General features: G+C 40.9%; 1 protein-coding gene and 1 non-coding gene across 2 annotated transcripts in view; both read left to right on the top strand.

The window, feature by feature from the left end:
• The window catches only part of PRKX (protein kinase, X-linked), a gene marked incomplete at its 5' end in the record, with an annotated part of 75,609 nt that extends 57,305 nt beyond the window's left edge, over positions 1-18,304 (top strand). Inside the window, 3 exon segments of the mRNA NM_001258204.1 lie at positions 10,633-10,710; positions 14,164-14,312; positions 17,508-18,304. Of these exon segments, the coding sequence (NP_001245133.1) occupies positions 10,633-10,710; positions 14,164-14,289 (204 nt within the window).
• Positions 18,305-19,079: 775 nt separating this feature from the next.
• LOC114675185 (U6 spliceosomal RNA) lies at positions 19,080-19,186 on the top strand. The gene has a single exon (XR_003726279.2). It is a non-coding gene; the product is annotated as a U6 spliceosomal RNA (small nuclear RNA).
• The last annotated feature ends 1,019 nt before the right edge of the window (positions 19,187-20,205 follow it).

Below are 20,205 nucleotides of genomic sequence, written 5' to 3'. Positions count from 1 at the left end.
CATCTATAGAACTCTCCACCCCAAATCAACAGAATATACATTCTTCTCAGCACCACATCGTACTTACTCCAAAATCGACCACGTAATTGGAAGTAAAGCACTCCTCAGCAAATGTACAAGAACAGAAATTATAACAAACTGTCTCTCAGACCACAGTGCAATCAAACTAGAACTCAGGACTAAGAAACTCAATCAAAACCGCTCAACTACATGGAAACTGAACAACCTGCTCCTGAATGACTACTGGGTACATAACGAAATGAAGGCAGAAATAAAGATGTTCTTTGAAACCAATGAGAACAAAGATACAACATACCAGAATCTCTGGGACACATTTAAAGCAGTGTGTAGAGGGAAATTTATAGCACTAAATGCCCACAAGAGAAAGCAGGAAAGATCTAAAATTGACACTCTAACATCGCAATTAAAAGAACTAGAGAAGCAAGAGCAAACACATTCGAAAGCTAGCAGAAGGCAAGAAATAACTAAGATCAGAGCAGAACTGAAGGAGATAGAGACACAAAAAACTCTCCAAAAAATCAATGAATCCAGGAGTTGGTTTTTTGAAAAGATCAACAAAATTGACAGACCACTAGCAAGACTAATAAAGAAGAAAAGAGAGAGGAATCAAATCGACGCAATTAAAAATGATAAAGGGGATATCACCACCGACCCCACAGAAATACAAACTACCATCAGAGAATACTATAAACACCTCTACGCAAATAAACTGGAAAATCTAGAAGAAATGGATAATTTCCTGGACACTTACACTCTTCCAAGACTAAACCAGGAAGAAGTTGAATCCCTGAATAGACCAATAGCAGGCTCTGAAATTGAGGCAATAATTAATAGCCTACCAGCCAAAAAAAGTCCAGGACCAGATGGATTCACAGCTGAATTCTACCAGAGGTACAAGGAGGAGTTGGTACCATTCCTTCTGAAACTATTCCAATCAATAGAAAAAGAGGGAATCCTCCCTAACTCATTTTATGAGGCCAACATCATCCTGATACCAAAGCCTGGCAGAGACACAACAAAAAAAGAGAATTTTAGACCAATATCCCTGATGAACATTGATGCAAAAATCCTCAATAAAATACTGGCAAACCGGATTCAGCAACACATCAAAAAGCTTATCCACCATGATCAAGTGGGCTTCATCCCTGGGATGCAAGGCTGGTTCAACATTCGCAAGTAAATAAACATAATCCAGCATATAAACAGAACCAAAGACAAGAACCACATGATTATCTCAATAGATGCAGAAAAGGCTTTTGACAAAATTCAACAGCCCTTCATGCTAAAAACGCTCAATAAATTCGGTATTGATGGAACGTACCTCAAAATAATAAGAGCTATTTATGACAAACCCACAGCCAATATCATACTGAATGGGCAAAAACTGGAAAAATTCCCTTTGAAAACTGGCACAAGACAGGGATGCCCTCTCTCACCACTCCTATTCAACATAGTGTTGGAAGTTCTGGCTAGGGCAATTAGGCAAGAGAAAGAAATCAAGGGTATTCAGTTAGGAAAAGAAGAAGTCAAATTGTCCCTGTTTGCAGATGACATGATTGTATATTTAGAAAACCCCATTGTCTCAGCCCAAAATCTCCTTAAGCTGATAAGCAACTTCAGCAAAGTCTCAGGATACAAAATTAATGTGCAAAAATCACAAGCATTCTTATACACCAGTAACAGACAAACAGAGAGCCAAATCAGGAATGAACTTCCATTCACAATTGCTTCAAAGAGAATAAAATACCTAGGAATCCAACTTACAAGGGATGTAAAGGACCTCTTCAAGGAGAACTACAAACCACTGCTCAGTGAAATAAAAGAGTGATACAAACAAATGGAAGAACATACCATGCTCATGGATAGGAAGAATCAATATCGTGAAAATGGCCATACTGCCCAAGGTAATTTATAGATTCAATGCCATCCCCATCAAGCTACCAATGAGTTTCTTCACAGAATTGGAAAAAACTGCTTTAAAGTTCATATGGAACCAAAAAAGAGCCCGCATCTCCAAGACAATCCTAAGTCAAAAGAACAAAGCTGGAGGCATCACGCTACCTGACTTCAAACTATACTACAAGGCTACAGTAACCAAAACAGCATGGTACTGGTACCAAAACAGAGATATAGACCAATGGAACAGAACAGAGTCCTCAGAAATAATACCACACATCTACAGCCATCTGATCTTTGACAAACCTGAGAGAAACAAGAAATGGGGAAAGGATTCCCTATTTAATAAATGGTGCTGGGAAAATTGGCTAGCCATAAGTAGAAAGCTGAAACTGGATCCTTTCCTTACTCCTTATACGAAAATTAATTCAAGATGGATTAGAGACTTAAATGTTAGACCTAATACCATAAAAATCCTAGAGGAAAACCTAGGTAGTACCATTCAGGACATAGGCATGGGCAAAGACTTCATGTCTAAAACACCAAAAGCAACGGCAGCAAAAGCCAAAATTGACAAATGGGATCTCATTAAACTAAAGAGCTTCTGCACAGCAAAAGAAACTACCATCAGAGTGAACAGGCAACCTACAGAATGGGAGAAAATTTTTGCAATCTACTCATCTGACAAAGGGCTAATATCCAGAACCTACAAAGAACTCCAACAAATTTACAAGAAAAAAACAAACAACCCCATCAAAAAGTGGGCAAAGGATATGAACAGACATTTCTCAAAAGAAGACATTCATACAGCCAACAGACACATGAAAAAATGCTCATCATCACTGGCCATCAGAGAAATGCAAATCAAAACCACAATGAGATACCATCTCACACCAGTTAGAATGGCGATCATTCAAAAGTCAGGAAACAACAGGTGCTGGAGAGGATGTGGAGAAATAGGAACACTTTTACACTGTTGGTGGGATTGTAAACTAGTTCAACCATTATGGAAAACAGTATGGCGATTCCTCAAGGATCTAGAACTAGATGTACCATATGACCCAGCCATCCCATTACTGGGTATATACCTAAAGGATTATAAATTATGCTGCTATAAAGACACATGCACACGTATGTTTATTGCAGCACTATTCACAATAGCAAAGACTTGGAATCAACCCAAATGTCCATCAGTGACAGATTGGATTAAGAAAAATGTGGCACATATACACCATGGAATACTATGCAGCCATCAAAAAGGATGAGTTTGTGTCCTTTGTAGGGACATGGATGCAGCTGGAAACCATCATTCTTAGCAAACTATCACAAGAACAGAAAACCAAACACCGCATGTTCTCACTCATAGGTGGGAACTGAACAATGAGATCACTTGGACTCAGGAAGGGGAACATCACACACCGGGGCCTATCATGGGGAGGGGGGAGGGGGGAGGGATTGCATTGGGAGTTATACCTGATGTAAGTGACGAGTTGATGGGTGCAGCACACCAACATGGCACAAGTATACATATGTAACAAACCTGCACGTTATGCACATGTACCCTACAACTTAAAGTATAATAATAATAAATAAATTAAAAAAAATAACATTTTGGATATACTTGGATAAATACATTGTTAAAATTAAAAAAAAAAAAAAAAAGAGATGGGGTCTCGATGTGTTGGCCAGGCTAGTCTCGAACTCCTGAGCTCAAGTGATCTGCCCGCCTCAGCCTCACAAAGTGCTAGGATTATAGGCAAGAGCCACTGCACCCAGCAAAATCTTCTCTTCTAGAGATTCTTGAGAGTACATCATTAGTTATAGTCACCGAGCTGTGCAAGCGACCGACTGAGCTTGTTCCTCCTGTCCCACTCTTTGTCTCTTTTGACCAATGACTTCCCATCTCAGCCCCTTCCCAGCCCCTGGTATCCACCATTCTACTCTCTGCTTCTATGAATTCAACTTTTTTAGATTTCCCATGTAAGTGAGATTAGGTGGTATTTATCTATCTCTACCTGGCTTATTTCTCTCTCTCTCTCTTTTTTTTTTTTTTTTTTTGAGACAGAGCCTTGCTGTATTACCGAGGCTGGAGTACAGTGGCATAATCTCTGCTCACTGCAACCTCCACCTCCTGGGTTCAAGAGATTCTCCTGCATCAGCCTTCCAAGTAGTTGGGATTACAGGTGCCCGCCACGCCCAGTTAATTTTTGTATTTTTGGGTACAGACGGGGTTGCACCATGTTGGCCAGGCTGGTCGTGAATTCCTGACCTCAAGTGATCTATCTGCCTCAGCCTCCTGAAGTGTTGGAATTACAGGCGTGAGCCACCATGCCTGGACCTTATTTCTCTTAATATAATATCCTCCAGGTTGATGCATGTTTTTGAAAATTACCACATTTCCCTCCTTTTCCTGGCTGAATAGTACTCCATGGTGTATATATAACACGTTTTCTTTATCCACTCCCCTCTTGATGGGCACATAGGTTGATTCCATATCTTGGTGTTGTGAATTGTGGTGCAGTGAGCATGGGGGTGCACAGATCTCTTTGATATACTCATTTTTTTTTTTCCTTTGGGTATGTATCCAGTAGTGGGATTGCTTGAGCCTCTCGTAGTTCTATGTTTAGTTTGTCAGGGATGAAACTGTCTGATTAAAATGAAAGTGTGTTCCTGGGTAGCCCCTGGTCTGTGGGTGCCCTAGAGAGGGACACTTACTCTTTTTCCCACTCTGACCGCCTCTCCATCCTCGGCTGCACTGCCATCCTCAGCCTACGGGTATCACTGCGTTCCCAGGCAGTTGTCAGTACTCCCTGTGGCCTTCCCGCCACTGACTTTCCCCACAATCCCTCCTCTTCCCTAGGAAGAAGGGTCTGTCATTCATAGCCTGGAGCCCCAGGGTCTTAACTTGGTTAAGAACTTCCAGATTCTTCTCATCCCTTGCTTCTCATCTGATGATTCCGTGGTCTTCCCCGTGAACCCTCATGCAGCCAGGATGGATGAGCCACCTGCTGCCGTACCTGTCACCATCGCACCTTGCTGTTCTTCTCTCTTCGCTTGGCACCTCTTCATTCGGGGGTCTTCCCTTCTTCTTCTGGAACCACATCCATTCTGTTGAACTCCTTCATCCTCTGTGGACACTGCTGTGCCCTTCATGCTTGGAAAATCCCCAGCATGTTCCTTTTTTTAATATTAGCTGGACTTATACATGCACATGCATCTGCACACACACTTTATAGATATAAAATATAGAGAGATTTATATACAAATTTATTTATATAATATAAAGTATGTGTATCTATATACACACATTGCATTTTTATACACTTTATATACAAACCAGCATAAAAAAGTCAAAGGAATACAGATTTATCTATACATTATTTAAATAGATAATTATACATATATGTAGATAGATTATATTTTATGTAATATTGATATATATCTATATAAATATATAGTATATGTAGATACTTAGAAATAAATATAAATATATATGTATTTAGAAATAAATAACGTAAAAATCTATATGATAAAGATATATACATATAAATATATAGATTTATAATATAGGTATGTAGATATAATATAAAGTGTGATGCTGGGCGCAGTGGCTCACGCCTGTAATCCCAACACTTTGGCAGGGAGGCAGGCTGATCACCTGAGGTCAGGTGTTTGAGACCAGCCTGACCAACATGGTGAAACCCCGTCTTTACTAAAAATACAAAAATTAGCCGAGTGTGGTGGTGGGTGCCTGTAATCCCGGCTACTTGGGAGGCTGAGGCAGGAGAATTGCTTGAACCCGGGAGGCAGAGGTTGCAGTGAGCCAAGAGCACGCCATTGCACTCCAGCCTGGGCAATAAGAGCTCAACTCCGTCTCAAATTAAACAAATAATAATATAAAGTGTGTATACCTATATATAGATATATTGCATTTTTTTTTGAGATGGAGTCTTACTCTGTCTCCCAGGCTGGAGTGCAGTGATGCGATCTTGGCTCACTGCAACTTCCACCTCCCAGGATCAAGCGATTCTCCTGCCTCAACCTCCCGAGTAGCTGGAATTACATGCACTTGCCACCACACCTAGCTAATTTTTGTAATTTTTTTTTCATAGAGACGGGGTTTCACCATGTTGGCCAGGCTGATCTCAAAGTCCTGACCTCAAGTGATCTGCCCACCTTGGCCTCCCAAAGTGCTGGGATTGTAGGCATGAGCCACTGCGACTAGCCAGACACATTGAATTTTTATACACTTTATGTACAAGCTAGCATACAGAAAACTCAAAGGAATATATTTATCTATACATCATGTAAATAGATAAGTATATATATATTTATCTATAAATTACATATATTTATAAATATCCATATATAGTATATATTTAGCAATATATAAATATAGCTATATATTTAGAAATATATAAATATATGTATATGTAGATCTGTATAATATAGATCTGTAGGTATCAATATATAGCTATATATAATGTAACAAATATATAATATAGGTGTGTACATATAAAGTGTGTATATCTCTCTACAGAGACATTGCATTTTTATATACTTTATATACCAACTAGCATACAGAAAAGTCAAAGGAATATAGATTTGTCTATACCTTATATAAATAGATAATTATATATACAGATTTATCTATAAATTATATATAATGTTTATATAAAATATATAGCATAGCTATTTGGAAATACATAAATGTATATAAATCTATATATATTTAGAAATATATGCAAATAATAAATGTATATGTAAATATGTATAATATAGCTATATAGATATGTATCAATATATGGCTGTATGTAAATATATAATATAGGTATATAGATATAATATAAAGTGTGTATATCTCTCTACAGACACATTGCATTTTTATACACTTTATATGCAACCCATACAAGAAGTCAAAGGAATGAAATGCATGTTTTAAGAGTGAGAACTTTGGCCAGGCGTGGTGGCTCATGCTTGTAATCCCAGCACTTTGGGAGGCCGAGGCAGGCGGATCACCTGAGGTCGGGAGTTCGAGACCAGCCTGACCAACATGGAGAAACCCTGTCTCTACTAAAAATACACAGCTGGACGTGGTGACACATCCCAGTAATTCCAGCTACTTGGGAGGCTGAGGCAGGAGAATCGCTTGAACCTGGGAGGTGGAGGTTGCAGTGAGCTGAGATCACACCACTGCACTCCAGCCTGGGCAACAAGAGCAAAACTCTGGCTCAAAAAAACAAAAAACAAAACAAAAAGAGTGGGAGCTTTAAGTAACTGCAGTCACATGCCACTTAATGATGGAGCTGGCCTCTGAGAAATGTGTGCTTAGGTGATTTTGTCTTTGTGCACGCATAGGGTGGACTCACACAGACCTGGCTGGCCCAGCCTCTGACACACCAAGGGTATATGGCAGATTCTTTTGCTCCCAGGCTACAAATGTAGATGGTATGTGGCTATGCTGAGTAACACAAGGAATGGTCAGCATGTGTGCATCTAAGCATCCCTAAGCTTAGACAAGGGACAGTAAAAATACAGCACAAAACCTGAAAACTGGCGCCTGTATAAGGCACTCAGCATGAGTGGAGCTCGCAGAACGGAATGTTGCGCTGGGTGAGTGAGTGAGGGAGGTGTGAGTGGGTGTGAAGGCCAGGACATTCATTCCTGTGCACCGATGAAGGCCTCATCAACGCTGTACACTTAGGCTGCACTCAGTTCATTTTAACAAGATTCATTCTTCACTAAGGAATTAACCTTAGCCGACTGGAACTTTTTTATTCTATTAACTTTTTAAATGTCGTTTTAACGTTTCGATTATTTTGCTAATAATACTTAGCCTAAAACACAAGCATATTATGCAGCTGTACACCAATATTCTCTTTCTTCTATAAACTATTTTCCCTTTTTTGCTTTTTAAATATTTTTGTTCAAAACTGAGATCCACACACATTAGTGTAAGCCTGCACAGGGTCAGGATGCCCGGCCTCCCTGTCTTCCTCCTCCACACGCGACTGCAGTGCAAAGTCTTCAGAAGCAGTAACACACATGGTCACAACGCCTTTGAGAATCCCTCCCAAGGGACCTGCCTGAGGCTGCCTCACACTTAACTTTTTAACATAAGGCGAAGGAGCACACTAAATGGTAACAATCAAAAGAGTATAGGTTGCGCGCAGTGAGTGGCTCACTCCTGTAATCCCAACACTTTGGGAGGCCAAGGCAGGAGGACTGCTTGAGCCCAAGAGTTCCAGACCAGCCCGGGCAACAACAGTGAGACCCATCTCTACATAACATACAACAATTAGCCAGGCGTGGTGGTGCGCGCCTGTAGTCCCCGCTACTTGGGAGACTGAGGCATGAGAATTGCTTGAACCCAGTAGGTGGAGGTTGCAGTGAGCCGATATGGCGCCACTGCACTCCAGCCTGGATGACAGAGTGAGACTCTGGCCACTGCACCTCCCCGCCAAAAATGTAGAGTATAGTAAATAGATAAACCAAGGCCATAGTCATTAATATCATTACCAACTATTAGGTGCTGCAGATAACATACGTGTTAGACTGTTATACGGCTGGCAGTGCAACAGGAGGGATGTGCTGTCCTGTGGTTACAATGGCCGTGATGTCACTAGGGGATAGGAGTTTTTAAGATCGTTATAATCTTATGGGAGCACCACTGTATATGTCATCCATTATTGACTGAAGCATCATTTTGAGGCTCATGACTGTAGACACACACCCACCCACACACTTTTTTTATTTTTATTTTTTCAAGACAGGGTCTTGCTCTGTCATCCAGGCTGGAGTGCAGTGGTGTGATCACAGCTCACTGCAGCCTTGACCTGGACTCAAGTGATCCTCCTACCTCAGCCTCCCGAGCAGCTGGGACTATATGCATGTATCACCATGGCTGGCTAGTTTTTTTAATTTTTTTTGTAGAGACCAGGTCTCACTTTGTTGCCCAGGTTAGTCTCAAACTCCTGGGATCAAGCAATCCTCCTGTCTTGGCTTCCCAAAGTGCTGGAATATAAATGTGAGACACTGCTCCCACCCCCCCACACACACTTTATAACACATACACACACACTAGTTTGGATACTAATGTAAATCTCAGTATATACATATACTTTATACTCTACATATAAAGTTTGTAAAGTACATATGTATATGTGTATATATTAACGTGTATGTATATAAGTATGTGTATATATGTATATGTTAATGTGTGTATGTATATAAGTATATGTATATATAAATATATGTGTGTATATATTAACGCATGTATGTGTATATATAAATATATGTGTATATGTTAACATGTGTATGTATATAAGTATGTGTATATATGTGTATATTAATGTGTATGTGTATATATAAATATATGTGTATATATTAATGTGTATGTATATAAGTATGTGTATATATGTGTATATATTAATGTGTGTATGTGTATGTATAAATATATGTATATATAAACATGTGTATGTATATAAGTATGTGTATATATGTGTATATATTAACATGTGTGTGTATATGTGTATATATAAATGCATGTGTATATATTAACGTGTGTATGCATATAAGTATGTGTATATATCAATATATATGTGTGTGTATATATTACTGGGTATGCATGTGAGTATATACAGACACACACATCCTTTAGTATCCAAATTAGAATTTTATCTGATGGATAAAATTTATTTTATTTTATTCTCTTATTTTATTCACAGCACTCTTATTTACTCTTATTCACAACATTGCTGAAGGTAAAACTTGACAGCTATTATTTGTTGCCTGACTTAGCTGTAGATCAAAAATACCTGTTTTGCAATAAGAAGAGAAAAAGTTGTGAAAACAACTGGATGGGAAAACAATAGAAACAATTCACATTACTGTTTCCTTTTGAAGATATAGTCGTGGATGTAGTCCTCTTTAAGGATAAGAAATTTAAAACCACAGAAATGCTAACTGATAAACGTGTTAAATTCAGATGTACCGACTTCTATTTCGTGGAACCCACATGTTTGTTTATTCTGCTGTCCCACATTTAATTGATAACAACATCACTACAAGTATAAAAAAAGGAAGCAGAGTGAGGTTTAAGGATGAGCACTTGGGAGGGATTTCAGAGGTCGTGATGACCACAGTGTGAGCCAGCCGATGCCTGGTGCTACCCTTGAGCATGAAGCAGGCCGACTTGAATGCACGTTGTTAATTGCCAGGCCATGCAATATCATTCCTAAAATCTCTTAAATTGGACATCCTTGGTTTGAGTTCCCAGTCTTCTTATTTACTTGCTGGTTCCTACTAAGCAAATTAACATCTTTCAGTGAACCCTAGTTTCTGTATCTGTAAAATACTGAATAAGTTTGCCAAGATGAAAACAGGAGACAAACTGGGAAATTACTGGGTGTCCAATTTCATGTCGAGAGATGGAATCGTATTTATCATTTTCGTCTTTGGTCCGCAATGCCAACGCATTGCACAGGAGCAGAATGACTGGATTTGTTTCTGCAACAAAAAAGGGCAAACAAAACACTAACAGCTTTGCTTGCAGGTTTTCCTAGCAGCTCACCCTCCAGGCACAGTTATCCAAAATGCAGCAAACTTGTTCCGTTTGTTTCAATACTAGAATAATGTAGAGATTCTTTGGGGTATTTTTCTTTCCTGCCGTGTCAGAATTCCACACACTGACGACATGTGTTGTTTCTTTTGAAGAACGGGGCAAATGATGTGAAACGCCATCGGTGGTTCCACTCTGTGGACTGGGAAGCTGTTCCGCAGAGAAAACTGAAGGTACAACACATATCAGTGGGTGACTCAGTACGCCCGAGCTCTCCCGTTAACAGGGACTGCCTCTGAATCCTGGGACTTCTTTATTGATGGCTGACATGTAATTAATTTATATAATACAACTATTTGTCTAAACTATTTGTCTAAAACCTTTCATAAGCCAAGTTTCCCACTCTATGAGTGTCTTAGTGCTAACCATCTACCTAGCTCCCGCAAAGGCAGGAGCCACCACACCCAGTCATATAGCACGTGTTCTTTGTCCATTCATCCCTGGATGGACACTTATCCCAGATTTTGAAGCAGATTTTAGGAGACCTGGCCTGATTCCTGACTAGCTCTGTGACTGCTGAACCCCACTCCTTCCTCTTTAGTGGAAGGCGGTCAACAGGATTACAGAGATAAGCGAGTGTCTAGCACCATGGTCATCGTTCAGTGATGGTGGTGTATTACATGGAGAATATTCTTTGGAACATTTCTGGCCAAACTGCCTATTTTTAAACATCTGGCTTTTTGGCTGGGTGCTGTGGCTCACGCCTATAATTCCAGCACTTTGAGAGGCCAACTCAGGCAGATCACTTGAACCCAGGAGTTTGAGACTACCCTGAGCAATATGGTGAAATCCCATCTATACAAAAAATATAAAAATTAGCCGAGCGTGGTAGCGTACGCTTGTAGTACTAGCTACTTGGGAGGCTGAGGCACAAGAATTGCTTGATACCAGGAGGCAGAGGTTGCAGTGAGCCAAAATTACGCCACTGCACTCCAGCCTGGGTGACAGAGCCAGACCCTGTCTCAAAAAAAAAAAAATCTGGCATTTTTTTCAATATATAATACTTGTCGGTTTTATAAATGAGGAGACTGTGCCTCTGAGAAGTTAAGCAGTGTGTGGAACGTTACACAGCTGCTAAGCAGTATAACTATCACATGTACATATTTATGGGGGTACATGTTATATTTTGACACATGCATAGAAGGTATAATGATCAACCGAGGGTAATCAGGGTATCCATCAGCTCAAACATTTATCATTTTTATGGGTTGGGAATATTGCAAACCTTCTAGCTATTCTGAAATATACGATATATTGTTAACTCTGGCCACCCAACTATGCTATCAAACACTGGAACTTATTCCTTTTATCTAACATTATGTTTATACAATATTTCTTCATCTCGCCTTCATCCCCCACCCACACACCCTTCCCACCCTCTGGTAACCATCATTCTACTCTCAACCTTCATGAGATCAATTTTTTTAGCTCCCACATATGAGTGGGAACATGCTGTGTTTCTCATTCTGCATCTAGCTTAGTTTATTATTTATTATTTATTTTTTGAGACAGCGTCTTGCTCTGTTGCCCAGGCTGGAGTGCAGTGGCATGATCTTGCTCACTGCAGCCTCCACCTCTTGGCTTCAAGTAATTCTTATGCCTCAGCCTCCTGAGTAGCTGGGATTACAGATGCCCAGCTAATTTTTATATTTTTACTAGAGACAGGGTTTCATCATGTTGGCCAGGCTGGTCTCAATCTCCTAACCTCAAGTGATCCACCAGCCTTGGTCTCCCAAAGTGTTGGGATTACAGGCGTGAGCCACCACACCTGGCCTGGTTTAGTTTACTTAACATGATGATCTCCCATTCCATTCGTGTTGCTGTAAATGACAGGATTTCATTCCCTTTTATGGCTGAATAGTTTTTCATTGTGTGTATGGACCTCATTTTCTTTATCCATTCATCTGTTGGTGGACACTTAGGTTGATTCCATATCTTGGCTTTCGTGCACACTCTGCACTGCATATGTTACTGATTGGAGTGTTCAATGGTAGTGTTTTCACCTTTGCACTTCAGAGTCAAAAGAATGGAGAATGCTTAGAAATGCTTATTCCCAGTCCTCAGCTCAGATCAGAGTTTCTGGGGCTGGAGCCTGGGATGATACGCTGCTTCTTCTTCTTTTTTTTTTTTTTTTTTGAGATGGAGTCTTACTTTGTCACTCAGGCTCAGGCTGTAGTGCAGTGGAATGATCTCAACTCACTGCAACCTCCACCTCTTGGACTCAAGCAATTCTCCTGCCTCAGCCTCCCAAGTAGCTGGGATTACAGGTGTGCACCACCACATCCAGCTAATTTTTTTTTTTTTTTTGTATTTTTAGAAGAGATGGGGTTTCACTATGTTGGCCAGGCTGGTTTCGAACTCATGACCTCAAATGATCCACTCTCCTCGGCCTCCCAAAGTGCTGGGATTACAGGCGTGAGCCACTGGGCGTGGGCTGATTTTGTTCAAGGTTTTACTTTTTCAAATACTTTACTGTATTAAATTGCATTAGTAAAACAATTTGAATATGTTTTGTCTATCCACATTGGTCAAAAACCAAGTCAATATTAAAACAGATATATTGCCAAGTCTCCCTCTTACCCCCTCCAAGCCACGTGTAGGTAATCACCTTTTATTATATTTTTCTGTGTATCCTTCTAGAGTTTCTTTGTGCTAATAAAAACCCACATGGATACATGCATTCTTACTTTTGCCACTCATTTATACAAATCTAGAGTAGCGTAGTATGTACATGATTGTAGTCTTGCTTTTTGTATTTGACTGTATAATCTGGAGACCTGTCTACATACCTGGCTAGCTTCCTTATTTTTTTATTTTTATTTTTATTTTTGAGATGAAGTCTTGCTCCGTTGCCCAGGCTGGAGTTCAGTGGTGTGATCTTGGCTCACTGCAACCTCCACCTTCTGGGTTCAAGTGATTCTCCTGCCTCAGCCTCCTGAGTAGCTAGGATTACAGGCACCCGACACTATGCCTGGCTAATTTTTGTATTTTTGGTAGAGATAGGGTTTCTCCATGTTGGTCAGGCTGGTCTCAAACTCCTGACCTCAAGTGATCCACCCGCCTTGGTCTCCAAAGTGCTGGGATTACAGGTGTGAGCCACTGTGCCCAGCCAGCTTCCTCATTTAAAAAAAAAAAACTGCCTTGTATTCCATCACATGACTGTACCATAGCTTACTTAATATGTCTATATTTTGAGACAGGATCTCACCCTGTCATTCAGGCTGGAATGCAGTGGTGCAGTCATGGCTCACTTGGAGTATCGACCTCCTGGGCTCAAGCGGTCCTCCCACCTCAGCCTACTGAGTAGCTGAGACTATAGGCACATAGCGCCACACCCGGCTATTTTTGTATTTTTTGTAGAGACTGGACTCCCTGTGTTCCTCAGGCAGGTCTCAAACTTCTGAGACTTAAGCAACCCTCCTGCCTCAGCTTCTTAAAGTGTTGGGATTACAGGCGTGAGCCCCCACACCCAGCCTCATTCACAATATTTTAATTCAAAGATTGCCGTGTTCATAAATGAAGGGAAGACAGCTTTAGTGTTTTGCAAATCATTTTCATTTATGTGCAGCATCCTAGCGTCCCATTCCTTTCTAAGCATGCCTTTATGCTTCGGCCATGTCTCACAGCCCCCCATCGTGCCCAAGATAGCTGGCGACGGCGACACTTCCAACTTCGAAACTTACCCCGAGAATGACTGGGACACAGCTGCACCCGTGCCGCAGAAGGATTTAGAAATCTTCAAGAATTTCTGAGGACAGGAGCTCACATCTGGAAGGTATATCTTTATATTTAGTAATTACCAAAAAATGAGACTGACTCGACCCCACATCCAGGTGAGGCTGCGTTTACTGAATGGGGCTTAAGCTCATGCGCACAGAGGTCAGCAGTGAAGCAGAGCAAAGGGGAATGATTCCAAGGGTCAGTGACATAAACACAGCCATGCCTGTGACTCCAGGTCAGCATGTGGTCGGAGGCATCGGCGTCACAGTTCAGAATCCATCTTCTGCGTCAGAACCTGCACATCTAAATAAGACCCCTGGGTGGTTTGTGTGTGCCTGAACATTTGAGAAGCCCAGCTCTTCTGGTCCCTGTTCCAGAAACCCTGAGTGACAGGCGAGCTTCCTTACAATAATTAACAAGTATTTTCAAAAGTCTCTTAGGTCCCCTTTGGTTAAAAAATAAGAAGAAGAAACGTACCCTCATAGGAAATTTGCTAAGCTTTGAAGATGACTGGAAAGGGATTTTGAGTCTATTACTTCTTTGAGCCTTTGCAGGTCTGTTATTATTTTTTAAATAATAATAATATTTTTTAGGATCCCTCATGAAATTCGCTAAGCTTTAATTTCAGATGACTGGAAAAGGGTTTTGACTGTTATTTCCTTGAGTCTTTGAAAGTCTGTTATTAGTTTTTAAATATGGATTAAAAAGAGCTTTCAGTTACTCCTCAAGTCTAAATTGCTCGGTTATATGGCTTCAATTAGATCTTTCTTCCTGTAACATATGAGCAAGAAAAATACCAGTGAAGCAAAATATTGTCAGTGATGTGTCTACTCATTGACATAGCTTGTTTTTCCCACTTTGATTTCCATTCCCATAATTTTCCTGTAGTCTTCCCAGTTGGCTAACCAACACCATTTGAAACAGACACCAAATGTCACAGTTGCTGATTGGGGAGAGGAACCAACCTGCTGAAGGACGGGGTGAATGAGAGCCCTCCATCCTGGGCGGGTGTTTCCATGGATGTATCAAGAGGAAAACTGGATAAAAATTAAAATAATAGAGAACAAAATGATAGAGGAATAGGTGGCTATGACCTCGAGAAAATAACCTGTCTCTGCGGCATGGCTTCACCTCTCAGTATGTGATGAACGCTTTTACAGTGGTGACTGGTTTGTATTAACATGAGAGTGTGTAACTTTATCAACTTCATAAATGCTTGTGGAATCCAGTTGTGGGTTTTAAAAATCACAAGATGTTCCTGAATGTGTTTGTTTCTCTGGTCTACTCTGGGGCTTACGTTTTCGCTAACTTGCGCATAACATCTTACAAATTATGTCTCTCCAGCAAATCTTTAAAATGATGTAAAGACTTGGTTTGCTTTAGTATGAAGGACCCGTTGATAAGCCACAAAAATAGAACCTTTCTCTAACAGAGAGCCCTCAGTTGTAAAATTTACTTCAAGAACAAAAAAGCTTCCATTGGATGGATTTTTGTCTTATAATCAGTGAACAGTTTCATTACATCCTGTCCCCAGCTGCCCCTACTGTTCCTGAAAAGGATTCCACACATAGGAATGACCTTTCTCAGTCTGGTATGCCTTGTTGAGAAAGTATGTGTAAGTATTATTTTTGCTAAGTGGACTCATTTTTAATGTAGTTTGGCTAGTGGTGGTCAGGGCTCTGTTTAATGAATTTTTTTTTTTTTCCTTTTTGAGACGGAGTCTTGCTCTGTTGCCCAGGCTGGAGTGCAGTGGCGTGATCTCAGCTCACTGCAACCTCTGCCTCCTGGATTCAAGTGATTCTCCTGCCTCAGCCTCCCGAGTAACTGGGATTACAGGTGCCTGCCACCACACCAGGCTAAATTTTTGTATTTTTAGTAGAGATGAGTTTAGCCATGTTGGCCAGGCTGGTCTTGAACTTCTGAGCTCACGCAGTCTGCCCGCCTCGGCCTCCCAAAGTGCTGGGATTACAGGCATGAGTGTGCCCGACCCAGATGCAATATTTTAATCCGTCTCAGTAATTTTATCAAGTAATTTGCATGCCAAACACATCCCTGGCATTTTCAGCAACGAGCAATTAGGTTCAGGAATTTTATGCAGGAAGATAGTTCTTCATGAAGCCAAATCTTCTCCTGTAAATAGGACACCAGTTCAGATGAATCACTGAATCACTGTACTTGAGGGCAGCTTAGAAACTATGCTTTAGCCGTTCATCTTTGTTTGAATCACCCCACATGCCTTTCTGAACGTGGAGGGGGAATTTAGGAGAACTGACTCACTATGTCTTTTATTTTACTTTGTAATAAAATATTTTCTGTCTTGCTGTGAGGTTCTCTGAGGAAGCATGTTGAATTGGGGATTCCATTTTTCTTGTGCAGGTCATCATCTATCGGTGGATACATTTATCTATTTATGGATAAGCGTATGATACAACATTCTTTAGGCTGGGTGGGGTGGCTCCTACCTGTAATCCCGGTACTTTGGGAGGCTGAGGTAGGAGGCTCACTTCAGGTCAGGAGTTTGAGATCAAGCCTGGGCAACATAGTGAGACTCCATGTCTACAAAAACTAAAAAAGTTAGCCAGGTGTGGTGGTACATACCTGTTGTCCCAGCTACTCTAGAGGCTGAGGTGGGAGGCTCGCTTGGGCCTGGAAAGTTGAGGCTGCAGTGAGCTGTGATTGTTTCCCTGTACTCCGGCCTGGATGGCAGAGTTAGACCGTATCTCAAAAATGAAAACAGGGCTGGGCAAGATGGCTCACACCTGTAATCCCAGCATTGTGGGAGGCTGAGGCGCATGGATCATCTGAGGTCAGGAGTTCGAGACCAACCTGGCAAACATGGTGAAACCCCGTCTCTATCAAAAATGCAAAAATCAGTCAGACATGGTGGCAGGCGCCTGTGATCCCAGCTACTCGCGAGGCTGAGGCTGGGGAATCTCTTGAATCTGGGAGGCAGAGGTTGCAGTGAGCTGAGATTGCGCCACTGTACACCAGCCTGGGCAACAAAAGCAAAACGCCGTCTCAAACAAACCAACCAAAAAAAACCCTTACCTTTGAAACATTCTTCATTTCCTTTTGATTGGCCTCTCCTTTTAGAATTCAGGCTTATGGATCCTTGCAAAAGAATTACAAAGTTTTCTTTGTTGTCACTTAGGAAAAGGAAACCTTTGTGTTATCATTGAGATGATCATGAGTACGAAATTCATCCAGTTACTGAGAAACTCACAAAATCTTTCATCCTATTTCATGCTAGAAACAGGAAGATTGGAATCGGCCTGGAACAAAGAACTGCACCTAAGCAGACCAGAAGTAAAATGTCTTCTTCACGGCATAAGGACATTTCCACTTTTCTGTGTACCTGTGTGTATAGAAATAGATCAGAGCACAGTTGAAATTAATGGAACTGGCATTATTTAAGCAACTGGAATTCCACACTGTAGGAAGGTTTTGAAAATTGTTTGGTTGTAGATTTTATCTTATCCTTTAGTGTTGTTGTGTGCCTACTGTGATGTCTTGGTTTTTCTCATAGACTTAAGTTTGTAAGTTTGAACTGGACTTGTTCGATTATAACCACAAATTGTGTGTGTGTGTGTGTGTATGCCTGTGTGTATATATAGAAGTCATTATGGTAGATGCACAGAAACTGTGCAGTGATGTAAATGTTCATACTTCACAGAGCCTATAATTTTTATTTTTCAATTTGTTTTTTCAAAAATCTCTTCTCGGGGACAACATCTGAAGGGTATGTTGCATGCATTAAAAAAGATCATCTCACATGTATTTTATAGTTTGGGGGAAGAAAATATCATGGGGAGGTCTACCTTCAGTATCTTTAGTGCTTCCTACCTGGTAACTTGAGATTTTAAAAGAAGAAACAAAGAGAAAGAAGATATGGGAGCGAATTTATTCCAAGAATCTACAATGACATTGAAGTTGTTGGAGGAATGTACTGTACTTAAAACAACCTTCTGTGACACATTCAAAAATTTCATCTGAGCTCGATGCAGTGGCTTGTTCCTATAGTCCCAGCACTTTGGGAGGCTGAGGTGGGTGGATTGCTTGAGCCCAGGAGTTGGAGACCAGTCGGGGAAACATGGTGAGACCTCATCTCTACAAAATACAAAAAAATTAGCTGGGCATGGTGGCACGTGAATGTAGTCTCAGCTACTCAGGAGGCTGAGATGAGAGGATCACTTGAATCCAGGGAGGTCCAGGCTGCAGTGATCTGAGATCACACCACTGCACTCCAGCCTCGGTGACAGAGTGAGACCCTGTCCAGGAAAAAAAAAAAAAGAAAAAAAAAAAGTTAATGGCTTTGTGCTTTCGCAGGTGGAATGAAGAGAACGTCCACCTTAAGGCTTTCAAAGACAGTGAAGCTGGGTACAGTGACACACTCCTGTAAACCTGGGACTTTGGGAAGCTGAGGCAGGAAGATCGCTTGAGCCTAGGAGTTTGAGACCGGCCTGGGCAGCATAGCGAGTCCTCATCTCTATAAAAAGAAAAAAAAAATGTTACAACACAGTGAAATTGCAGAAACAGAACACAGCTGCCCTTTTTCATCAATGACCTTTTCTTCACGTGGAGGTCAACTCAGTAGGTGAGAATAATTAGTAGGTTCAGTAGAATAAACTCTTTGCAATTAATCAGTCAGTGGAAAATGATGTTCAGATGGTGAAATGTGGAAATGTTTTAGACAACTGTATTTTCAGCCTGTGCGTCTCACTCACCATCTTGTTGGGATTAACAGTTGAGGGCCATCATTGTCAAAACATGTAGCATGCAGTTTCCCATCAGTTTCACCGTGAATGTGAAAAGGTGAAACTGGTGCTGACGTCGGCAGCAGGTATCCTAAAATTGGAATGACACAGAGGAGATTAGCATGGCTCCCTTTGCAAGGAAGATCCGTATATTCATGCAGCATTCCAAATTTTTTTTTTTTTAAAAAGGTTATACTGTGCACTGAGATGTGGAGCTAGAAGGAAAAGCATTAGGTCTCATGTTTGCTGACTATAAAAATAAATCATAGTAATATTATTGAACATTCTACTTTAAAAATTATTAATAAAACCATAAATGAAACACTTGAGCACATTTTAAAAAGTACATAGACCCATGAGTCCATATGCCTATTTTTAGGTTGTCTGTTTTATTATCCAGGATTTCATACTCAGATGAAAATTAGCATCAGGAAAGCCTGAAATGCCTTAATTGTGACCTGATATGCAGGAAAATGAAATATGCAAGCACATGGATGACCTCGTTCTTTACGGACATTGTTATCAGCCTCTAGCCATACAGAACAAATGAGAAATTAGAAGCAATTCCAAGAACGTGTGATGGTGTGAAACCCACTTTTGACCGTCGCGCACATTTCAGCGTTTGAAGTGACACGGGCTACCTGGTAACTGCCCATGGCGGGGTCATAGTTTAAATGGCCCAATGTCATGTAGAGGTTAATTTAATCAAAATGAGCTATAAACACGGAACAATCACTATATATAATTTTAAAAGAGTTTACCTGGCCAGGCATGGTGGCTCACGCCTGTAATCCCAGCACTTTGGGAGGCTGAGGTGGGCGGATCACCTGAGGTGAGGAGTTCGAGACCAGCCTGGCCAACATGGCGAAACCCCCATCTCTACTAAAATACAGAAATTAGGTGTGGGGGTGGGCGCCTGTAATCCCGGCTACTCGGGAGGCTGAAGCGGGAGAATGGCTTGAACCCGGGAGGCGAGGCTGCGGTGAGCCGAGATTGTGCCACTGCCCTCTAACCTGGGCGACAGAGCGAGACTCCATCTCAAAAAATAAAAATAAAAAAAAAAAAAATAGTTGACCTGGGTGGTCATTCCAAAATTTTCTCATAGATGATCATGTGAAACAATCACCGTGCAAAATGTGGAGGAAAATTCATTATAATAATCACAAAATTTGTATCAGAAAAACATTACAAATT

This window comes from Macaca mulatta, chromosome X, assembly GCF_049350105.2.
Source record: "Macaca mulatta isolate MMU2019108-1 chromosome X, T2T-MMU8v2.0, whole genome shotgun sequence".
NCBI lineage: Eukaryota > Metazoa > Chordata > Mammalia > Primates > Cercopithecidae > Macaca > Macaca mulatta.
Note: the sequence above shows the minus strand (reverse complement) of the source record. Positions and strands in the feature narration are given on the sequence as shown.